The sequence below is a fragment of the Colletotrichum gloeosporioides genome (genome assembly GCF_011800055.1).
Source record: "Colletotrichum gloeosporioides strain Lc1 chromosome Unknown consensus_18, whole genome shotgun sequence".
Classification (NCBI taxonomy): domain Eukaryota; kingdom Fungi; phylum Ascomycota; class Sordariomycetes; order Glomerellales; family Glomerellaceae; genus Colletotrichum; species Colletotrichum gloeosporioides.
Window position 1 is genome coordinate 6,396 of NW_025544663.1, and position 11,451 is coordinate 17,846.

At 51.1% G+C, this 11,451-nt stretch overlaps 1 protein-coding gene across 1 annotated transcript; it reads left to right on the forward strand.

The window, feature by feature from the left end:
• Positions 1 to 3,598: 3,598 nt before the first annotated feature.
• GCG54_00006543 (uncharacterized protein) lies at positions 3,599 to 4,014 on the forward strand (the record flags this gene model as incomplete). Its single annotated transcript, XM_045406543.1, has 2 exons — positions 3,599 to 3,649; positions 3,730 to 4,014. The coding sequence occupies 2 exons, from the start codon at positions 3,599 to 3,601 to the stop codon at positions 4,012 to 4,014; spliced, it is 336 nt and encodes a 111-aa protein (XP_045267835.1).
• Between the last annotated feature and the right edge of the window lie 7,437 nt (positions 4,015 to 11,451).

The following is an 11,451-nucleotide window of genomic DNA, read 5'->3' on the forward strand; positions in this document are numbered from 1 at the left end:
GGTCAAGTAGTACCTGTCTTACTCATTGTCAACGAAATCGTTCTGAACAACCCACCGTTCAACACCATGTCTTTGCCCTCCGCCGCCACATTGTCTGGTTTACAGCCGTAATCCAGGACCTGACGATGCTCTCCGCGTATCTGCACCACTCCCTACCTCGTTCCGACATCCGAGACCGACCTAACCACCCCGACGGTCTCTCCAGAATAGAGGACGGACACTTGGTTCTGGAAAGCTTCGGTTGCCGCCGCCAATCGTTTACGGGCAGGAAGGCTTTCATCACCGAAGGCGCCAGACTGCAGGGCACTTGCTAAATGCCTTTGCGCGCATGAATGGCGCGATCGCGGAACGGGAACAAGCACGTGTGCCATCCGCTCCCAACACGACCTGGCAAATTTGGAGCCAAAGATCCGGTTCGGAGAAAAGTGTTTAAGGTGTTCATGGTCCAGTGAAAATGAGATGCGTACGGCCGTCCCCAACCCAACCAACCCGAGACGCACGGTGCTGTGGAGAACCAGGCCATTGCCCAAATCGTCGAGATCAATGCGATGCTTCGCCGGGGCTCAATACTTCACCACCTTCAACGTAAATGGATGATTGCCCTGCAAGCCAGGTGCACAAGGTTGCTCTGTCCGAATGAAGCGAAAAGTGCACTGCTGGTATCTCAAGGCTTGCTGTGGGTGTCGTCGAGTTCAATGACTTCGCGGGTGGAAATGAGCCACCAAGACCTTCTTCTGGTCAGGACGACAGTTAATGTCTCAGACAGAAAGACCCAAACCAGGAAACCTCGCACCTTCCTCCCCAACCTTCGAGACGACCACCACCCCCGGCCCCAACGCATAGTGAAAACGCTGCATCCAAACTACAATGGAGGTATGCCCGAACTGTTTATCGCATTGTATTGCTTGACTGACGTATGCTTGGAGTGTTCTGAAGCCAACCAGCGCGCCCGACACGGTGAGAGCGACGTTTCGCAGCGGGTAACAATACACATCGCCATCGTCGAGCCTTGGAACAATCTGTCTGACGCAAGCTAGGATCGGAGCCAGAAAGAGCTTTCGGCTGTAGAGCAGATCCTGAGGATGCACGCTGAGCATATGCAGGCGGCTACCCCGTTTGACGCAGGCAGCTCCATACCACAAGATGCTTTCGTTGCGGCCCTCGTCCGTGCCAAATGTGAAGCGCATCAGAGAACCAGCGAGGCCGAGGCCCTTGCCAAGAAGGCACGCCAACATGGTCCATGCTGATGCTGTCGTAGCTCGCAGCGGCGTATATGAAGTCATCTTGATTAACATTGCTTCGAGACTTAGCCGCGTACCGTGATTTCAAAGCTCTCAAAACCGTCAAATCGGTGGAAATAGCGAGTCCCATATCAGGCAGGAGATAATCGACGGGGATGGAACTTTCAAGCTTGGATGCGGAGCGTGGACTTTCTTCTCAAGATCGGTCGCCTTGGGCCTGGATTCGGAGGGTCTTTCGGGTCGGAAGAATCACCTTCGTTCCCAGAATAAAAGGTTGACGAGCTCAAAGTTCCTCCTTGGTTGGAAGAAATAAAATCACTACCAAAAATTGAATCAGGCTGTGTTGCTGAAGGATATTCGGTTCCTTGTTCGTTCCGCCCTCAACCCAGTCAGGATGAGACGGGAGGGTGTGCTTAACAAACGCTTGCTCAGTGCCAACCAGGAAACCATGGGGGCAAAACACCCCAATCAATTTCCCCTGCTGTCGGCTTCGAGCACTGCGCTCGCGTGAAGCCATTTGGCTGACCACAGCTTGCAGCCCCCGACTCCCATCGCCGGCATTGATGGCGCCGCTTCCCAGAACGTCCACGCTCCGAAAAAAGTCGATCTTCTCCATGATGATTGCGGGATCAATGACCGTCGCACGAATGACTACTATTGAGGACTTTTGCTAACACGGTCTGGCGAATGACAATCCAGACAGCCTGTCTCTATTCGAATGCGTCTCAAACTTTCCATGGTACACCCGCAAGACCCGGTTGGATAACCATCCCGGACCGTAGTTGGCAACCTTATGATCTGGAGGAGGATGGGATAAAGCGAGTGCAGCAAATTGTATGGCTGAGGATGAGAACACCTGGCGATCTTGAAACGGATCCTCTGTTGGTTATGAACTACAATTGCACCCGGGCATGCAGAGGGGGGAAGGCTGGTTGTTGGTCTTGGATGGTTGTGGGCCCTGGAAAAGGGGAATCCGCACCCCCTGTCTACAAGAGACAGATCTAGAGCCGATCGACTTAGACGGTGAACCAGCGAGCGCAGCTCACGTGTAAAGTTGGATTGGCTGTGCGTGTTGATCTCCCAGGGCGTTGATCTGCATTAGGTCTTGCAGTGGATTTGTTGGTTTGCGGTGACATGGGGTGGGTCTGCATCAGGACCACACGGTGCATGCAGTGCAACAATACCGTGAAATCACTGAGTAATCGGCGTCGGCATGAGAACCCTGAGGCATGAGAACCCTGAGCGGGGGATACCACAGGCACAGCGGCCCGGCAATGATCAGTACCTAATTGCATTTCGGTGAGGTTGCATCTCCTGGCGCTGGGCAATGTGAGCCCCGGGACACACGGGTACCCCCAACAAGAAGACGTGGAGGACCATGATGGACGGGACACAGCAGGGCCCCCATAGTGGCGCAAGGTACCTGCCTGGGAAATCAGCAGGCTGTGAAAACTTAGCAGGTGGTAAATAGTCAACAGGCGTTCAAAGTGCTGCGCTACTTCCTCTGATGGACTGCTTTTGGCCCTCTCCCAGTCGGAGCAAGGAAGGCGGGCAGGAGCAAAGAGGAAAGTGGAGGCCGGGTATCTGTGGGGCGTCACATGTGACATTCCACGTCAGGTACCTTGAGGGCCCCTTTTCTTTCCCGTTTGCTCAAGAATTGCCCGGGCTCACAGCATGTACCCTGGTAGCTACAGTATGAAGCCCAGAGTACACGCTGTAGCTTTTGCCCAAGGCACCTTAGAGACTGATGCGACCGAGATCTCCGGATGACGAAGTGCGAAGCGACAGCAATGATCATGATTCGTCACTGCATCCGAGCTGCCGAGGGACGGGCTTGATAGGGTGTCTTGGTGACTGAAATGCTCCCGACCATGTGGGGGATTTCCGAAAGCGTTGGAACCAGGAACCTCGTGGATGAGCCACCGTCTCCAACGGTGGCCTGCTAACGTAGTACGGATGCTCACGGCCACAGTAACGGTGAGCGCCACAGCAAGTGGACGATTACCACCACAGTAACGGTGAGCGCGCGAGGGCCCGTACCATCCACCCTGGTCCATCTATGGCAAGGCAAGACTGGACGGACGCCAGTGACGATGGCACCTGCCGTCACGCAGCCTCGCTGACACACTGCAGCTGGTGCATCCAGCAAATGAAAGGCCAAGCACCCGCAATTTGGTTTGGTTTCTCGTTTTCGATTTCCCTTCCCTGACCCAATCCAAACCACGACAACACGCGCCACCCTCAAGGACAGCATCATGACCACTTATTGAAAACACCGCAAGAAAACCCAGCCACCTTTTACTTGCTGGCATCATTTGCTGGTGTGCACTTCAAGAATACCAATCGAGACGTCCAGCATGACAAAGCGACCCGAAGATGCAGCTTCTCCCGGGCCGTTCGCGCAAGAGGTCAGTACCCGGCAGCCGAGCCGAACAACGACATGTCCCTGACGTGGCGATGGTACAGCTAACGTTCAATCTCCTGACAGGACGAGAGTTGCGACACCGCCAGCGAACCTTCCAGCGACGCAAAGTCCCAAACACTGGACTTTGAGTCCGAAGACGGTGCCCAAGATGCCGAGTCGATACATGACAATCCCCAAGACGGCAAGCCTGACAACCTCAATGACGAAAAGACGACGGAGGAAATCATTACCTTGGCCCGGAAGCTCGCAGCTCTTCATGTCCCACCGCCGCTTCGCGAAGCACTGCGTGACGAAATTAAGTTTCGCATTGGCTCTGCCGCCCGAATCGTCGGGATTGCTTCGGATTAGGGAGAGCAAAGAGACGAGACGGCTCGTGGTCAGTGGGTAGAGCTCCGACGGAATATGACCCAAGCCCGCTGGCGTTTTGGTGGTATTTGGAAACAAAGAGGATGGCGCTTTGGGATTTCAAAATCAACAACGTCAGGCGTTAGGCCAGAACGGTCGTGCTTTGCAGAGAGGAGTGCGGCTGTGGAGCTAGCATCGGTTGGACATGGGATTCTGTTGTCGGCAAATCTGAAGGGCAACCAGCTGAGACATGTCTTTTCTGTCACATTGATGATTCTCTTTTTGCATTGTTCGTATCCACAACGCCCCGAATCATTGAGCTGGTTTCCCATGAACAATCGTCTTGTTTGTTCTGAAAGGCTTGTGTCCAAAGGTCTACGCTAGAATCGACACTTTATGGAACGTTCTCAGTGCTATGGAAATGCTTCTGGCCATGCCCGTTGAGACTCTGTTTTGCTGAACTCATCTGCGGGCCTTCTTCCCGATCTAAAGCCATCCTCAGGCCTATTCCGAACTTCAATGCAATACCCGGCTGTCTACGGGTTCCGTCAATTTGCACAATTTCAAGATACTTTCTCTCGGAACCAGATCCATTCCTGATGCAACAATCTTCCTCTCCACGGCGTCTTAGATTTCGCCGCATGGGACAGCTCACGACACTCTTTCAAGTGCTATTGGTCTAAACGATTCAACTCTCTAGTACGCATGCATCACCGCTTTAAACTCTGCCAAGGACTAGGTCAGATGCAAGTGTCAACCACAGACCGGTTCGAGACCAGCGTTTTCTGCACGGGTACAGCTTCTTTTGCACAAGGGCAACTGCGCGCGAACATGTTGCTTGCCTACCAATTAAACATGTCGACATTTGCACTCTGGTGCAGCTATCGTCAATATCACATTTATCGCTTCACCATCATGTCTCACCCCGTCACGTCGGCCTATGTCCGTCTCAAGAATCCCCCTTCAGCATCAGAAGCTGATCAAGCGAACCAAGCTTCGTGGTTCTGGAGAGCTTGACTCATACCCCAAGAGAAGTACAGAGAAGGACCAGCTTCTGGTCCTTGAATGGAGCTTTGATCCACAACTCTTGTAGTTTGACTGCCGAACCAAGATAGCACGGCCGAACGAAGTTTTCGATATGATCGTAATACATGGTGGGGCCACACTGGTGTAGAATCTCCGACTTTAATTCCGTGTGTCATTGTCCAGTCATGGAGAGATACCGGTGATGGCTCCTGGGGACGGACGCTACTGGATTCCGGCAATGTGCGGCAGAATCGTCGCTACCTGAGCGTAGGCGACGTCACTCACATTTCATTTTGCATGGCAGAGAAGTCCTCGAACCCAATGACCCATCGGTAGGTTCTGGCCGAGTCAATGGGAGCGCTCGGTTAGACATGTGCAGGTAATGTACCGTAATCGACCTGTAGGGCAGCCCAAGCAGCTTTGCAATGTGGAAAACCATCTTCCGATGCGAGCAGCGAGATAAAACCCATGAAGCCACTCCCATGGAATGAGATGACGGCGTCTTGCGCGAGAATTGATAGGGATGGACTAGAGCACCAGAGACTCGGTGTGGGGATGATATCCTCTGGCCACGCACCGGCTCCCGGGCTGACCCAAAGCTCAGGTTGTCGATAAACCTTCCGAATCATGGGCCTGAGAGAAGTGAGCAAGGTCCGGGCCTGGGGACTCGGTATTTTAACTGATATTGGTGGATGCAGATGCTGTGAAGGCAGTGGGTGAAGTGAAACGACCCACCAACTACGACACCTTGCAAAACTCCAGGTGAGAGGAGACCATCAGCATTTGTAGAGGCCAAGCATCATATCCTACCATCAAGACTTTCCTTTCGATGTGCTGCCACTTAGTCATGCATCCATGGTGATTGCTGGGATAAGAAAAGGGGAAAGGGGGCATGCGGCATGCTCATCTCGCCGGTGGGCCGCCGTTTATGTTCTGAACGAGGATGATTTATAGCTTAGCTTCAACAGCTTCTACTCGTGTCATACTCACATGAACTATATCTCTGGATCGAGATGTTGCTGCCTTAGTGTCTCTCGGATTTGTCTTACTTCCCTGCCTCCTCTGGCCCCAACACGCATGTGGCCGCTGGACCCATATCTCCAAGACAACATCCGCCAGCAGACCTTAGCATGATTCAGACTTGCCTCGAAAATTTGAAAGAACACCAGAAAGAATGACCTGGATTATACTGGTGATAACATCATCAAGCATTGTCAGACGTCTTCATGCTGTTTCACGTGTCTACGTTGTATCCTTGAAGCCGCACAGTAGCCCTCTTTTTGGGACGCACCTTGGAGATTATCGTGAAGTTCCAATAGCGTGCCACCTTTAATTTCGAGAAGTTATAGCATCTCGGTCATTTGAGTCATGCTTGCCTGCGCTCACGTTTACTCCCGTCTACAATGGAGCTCAAATGCAATAGCTCAAGATTTTGTAGTGTGTACTCCTGTAATAGCAGTCGTGGTGTCAGGACCAAGAAAGCGCATATTTCCAAGCCCGATTCGAGGCTCAAGATCCGGGAGTTATCCCAGATGGCGCCTTGCGCTGACCCGCACCGTCAGTCGATGGTGCGTTGCCTGGGACCATGGACCGAGTCCTGAAATGCCAGGTCCTTGTGGTATCATTAGCCAGGTAGACTCCTCAACAAACGCCGAGTAGGCAGGAAGCTTTGGTGCTTCGTGTTACAGGGTCTCTGCCTCTCAGATCCCAGCATACTCCCGCAGCGTGAGACGTCTCTCGGATGGGCTCATTCCCATTCTGAAAGGGACCACGATCATAGTCACAATCGCCCAGCTTCTACCTCTGATACGTATAAAATTGTTGAGACTTACTGTATCCTATTCCCGGTATGAGCAAGTTTCCTTTAACCAATCTCCTTTGCCGTTCTTACCCTGCAGACTTTCCCAACTCTGTGACACAGGATTACTTCGAGTGTCGCCGGTGAATGACCATTTAACAGCTCAAACACGCTGTTTACAATGCAGATGACACGATTCATCGCCAATACCGTATCTGGCGCTTAATATGCGTCAATCACATGGCCTGCAGAGTTGTTGATGAGATGGATACCCAGATGGAGTATCCATATATCTGTCAGCTCCTTTCAAGACGAACATGCATTGGGAACCCTCTTACGTGCCTTCATCGTCTCGATATAATCCCTCAATCCAACACGGAGTGTTTCCGACTATTTGTTATTCATATTAACCAGCCTTTTGGGCCTCTTCTTCCCAGATCCATCTTGTTTGGCCAAGATTTTACCCAAGTGCCAAGCGCCAGATACAAACAAGGTTTGTTGTTATGAGATGTCACATATTGGAAGGATATTCTGCGGCACAAATTGGCGAGCCACTGTGCTTTCTAATGACATTGAATCAACATACTACTCAGTTGAAGATAGCAGAAGTCTTTGCCAGCTTCACCATCCTATATGGTATAATCCCTACAGAAGATCGCATAATATCCGACCTACTAGATGCTCACTCACTGCAGGAGACGGCTGATGAGATTTGGCTCAAATGAACAGCACCTGTGACTGCATGAACTGCCGCCTGTGATAACAGGTACCGCGCGAAGACACTATTTGGACGTATGGCTTGACCTAGAGCTTTCATATTATTCAGCAATTATTTTCGCTTTACGTGAAACATTTCTTCCCGAGGATTTAGCAGTCCATGCTGAAGCTTTGACAGTCCAAGCCCGGCAGAGTTGTCCAGTCATTTTTCTTAATGCGTGGCACCCTTTGACGATGCAGGTTGAAACATAGGGCGTCAAATTCTAAGAACGAGCTTGGATTTGTCGATTTGTCAGTTAGGGCGTGCTAACATTGACTGATATGGTTGAAAACGATGAGGTGACCATTGTTTTTGGTGCCCGGTCTCCTCATTGCAGCACGCCCGGTCAGCTCGGTGCACTGGCACGGGTGGGCTCCACTTTCGTCTCGGTGAAATGCCCGAAAGTGGAGTACGGTCGTCGCTCGAACTTGATATGGGAACAAGTATCTAAGGTTTGGTTGCGATATACCTGTTTTGAGCTAGACACCGACTTTCCGATCCTTCATGCCCTATAAGTGCAAGTGAAAGCCGAATTCCAAGCATCCGCAAACACGCAACCTCTTGCGAATGATGTGTGGGATGAAAGGGGAATTTGCAACTACACCTGAAGCTATGTTACTCGGTCTGACGTGGATCTGCCCAGACAACGGAGAGGTTGAATATGATGCGAAGATCATTGAAGACTTTTACAATTTCTTTGCGAATGAATTTAGGAGCCTAGATGAAAGAAACGTAAGATCATCCTTCTTGCCATTACCATAATATGTCCGAAAGGCTTTCAATGGCAGGAAGATGCGCTAGAATAAGGCCCAAGATGTCTGACTTCGCGGGAAAGGTGGTGAAGGGCTCCCCGTGGGACCATTCGACAACGATTAGTTGGTTTTGCTTGTACTGAATCGCCTACAATTCAATTCTGCCGGGGATTCATTCGCAGGTTTACTTGACTCTCCGACTTCGTCATTTATAAACTCCTGGCCGCCAAATTAAGAACGACGACAGCATGAGCCCATTCTGCCGAAGCCTTTGCCCGGTCGCTCACCTGGTTAGCCCTATCTTGCACCTGAGTAACATTTTTCACATAATCTCATGCCTAAATGAGTGATTCTGAATACAGGGAATGAAAGACGATGTGTCGTGAGGACTCTGAGTACTTCTTGAAGTTCTGCCGAGATACTGAGATCGAGCTTCCCCAAGCATTCGATATGATCAGCTCAGGGTCCGAAATCTCCAAGGAGGTCCAAGCCGGTCTTCTCAAAGAAAATGAAAGGCAAGATGGGCTCGACGAGACGCATAAGAAATTAAAATTTCGGACACGGGTCTAATGCATCGCTCTGAAGCGAACATCACAAAGGATAGAAAACGGCCATACCTATGAACCGAAGTGCGCACATGTAGCCGAGCGAGGGCTGGGCCAGCTCTGAGATGTGGCAGTGGAGGGAGAGAAGGGCAATTCCGAGCGGAGCGGCACGTCTGGCAGGCCTCGGTAATGAGGAGCTCAAGTCCAAACTGATTCTGAGCTGGCCTCCGGGATGTGAGTTTCAATGATGGATCTTCTGTGTTGACGGTGGGAATGCGTAGCACTCATAAACAGCCTCAGGACTCTTGGAGATGGATACTTGAAAACGCTTATCAAGCCTCGTCGTACCTTTTCAGGGGCACTACACTGACGTAGGCTTGCAGACTTGGCTCCGATCTTTAACAATATCGCAAGGATTGTTCCCAATGTCGTTGTTGAGAGGAACGGCCCCCTTCGTTGACGTACTCATCTGTGCCACCAGCCCTGGGCCATCATTCATTCCTAATTTGATCATCTGAGTGAGAATGGCGTTACCACGAGAAATGAGTAAGGCCTGGAGTCTCATTGCTATCTCGCATTCATGACACTCAATCTTCAAAATAATTTCGTCATCAACGGCCTCGTGGACTAGGGTATGGGACATGTGCTCGATCGGTATTGTGCTCATGTTGGGATGCGCTGCAAGGTTCTAAAGCCTGATGGTTCCGTTTAGCAATAATTCCCCACATCACCAAGTCTTCAACGAGACGTGGCTTTAGTGCAGCCCAGTGCGTTTTCTTTCGCAAAGCAAGTGCGGTACATATTGAGAAGCTCTTGTGGTGGCGATGGAGTGGGAAGCAGCAGCATATTCCACGACGGGCTGTGCCGTTCGGCTGGGGTCAAAATTCAACTTCTTAGTATCAACTTCTTGGACTTGCTAGAATGCGTTCAATGGAATAGTTTGCGTTTTTGCCAAATCTAACTTGGATGAGACACGCGGTTGTGAGTAGAAGCATACCTGCTGAAATCTGAAAGTTTGTTTTTACGATGCTGACGACGGTGCAGCAGCATGGGGGCCAATTCTTGGGGCCTGAATCAACTCCTGACAGTGAGTAAGAAACCCGTGTTTAAAGGCAATAGCGAAAACGGCTACCCAGATTTTCGTGAGAGGCATCGCTTTGTTAAAGCAGCTTCGTAGACTTTCCTCTGCCTTTTAAAGCCCCCCCAGCATGGACAAAATTCAAAGCCAACGCAAAACGTTGCAGACAGCTGGGCAGATTAACTTACGAACTCGTTCCATGTCTCCGAAGCCAAAGACTTTCGCTAGCATTTCATTCTCCTGCGCCATGACGAATAAGAAGCGGCCGTTCTATATCTCTGGTGACTGTGTTTGGAGATGCATCTAAAACGGACCTTGTGCTGATGGTCAGGTCAAGTGGCCATGAGGAGACATATTAAATAACCATAGTGTACGTTTCTTTCACCGGGTGAGAGTCTTGCTCATGAAAAAGCCAGTAAGTACTTATCGGCGGGAATACTGTGTTACAGACTCATGGATTATTTCACGACAGCTGAAACAGGTAGATTGAGAGGTGTTGTAAGCATTGACGCCGTATACTGCCAGAAACGAGTTGCAATATGCGCCGTTTCCACCTTCGATTTCATGTCATCTAAGGCTAAATCGTACATCTGATCTCGGCAACGTTCAGTGTGCTAACCACGCTGCATTCCACTTGCTTGGAATCCCGAAGACCACCCCTCACGTGAGAGTCTGTTACACACATCGGTCAGGCTCATGTGGAGATCGCAATGCTGGCAGCCTCAGGGAAGCCACCTCAACACCAAGACAACTTCAGTACTTCGTTCTCTTGGTATTCCAGGTCCATGCGGTAAAGCTTGTTAGAGTCCGTCTCATTTTGCAAAATCATGTCGTGTCACTCGTTGTGAAGCATGACCTTCTTGGGGCTGAACAAGGTTCCTTGCGGCATCTCGACCTTGGAGATGTTGGTCGAGGAATCAAGGTTGTTGCTAGGTGTGTGCTTGAAGACACCGATCTTGTATCTGCAAACCAAAGACCAAATGATCGATCATGCTTGTAGCCAACAGCAAGCTGTGAGTTGACGTTGCCATCCTCATCCTTGGTATCGACGTCATCCAGCTCGTCTCTCACCTCAAGCGCTCGCTGCGCTGGGCATCATCCTCGGCGTCCTCGTAATACTCTTGTCTCTCCTCGGTTCGCATTGACGAAGCCCAGCCAATTGAATAGGGACGCAGACATCCGGGGGGATGATTTGCGTTGCGGCCCGGCCGAATTCCTTCCCGCGAATACGTTAGCAAGTGGACGACGAGAAGGACGACGAGAAGGACGACGAGAAGGACGACGAGAAGGACGACGAGAAGGACGACGAGAAGGACGACGAGAAGGACGACGAGAAGGACGACGGGAAAGACGACGGGAAAGACGACGGGAAAAACGACGGGAAAGACGACGGCGGTGCAGGGAGCAGACTCACCAACCTTGCCACCATTCTCCCATTTGTGTGACCGATAAGCCACCTGCAAGGACGATCCCAATGGTCAATG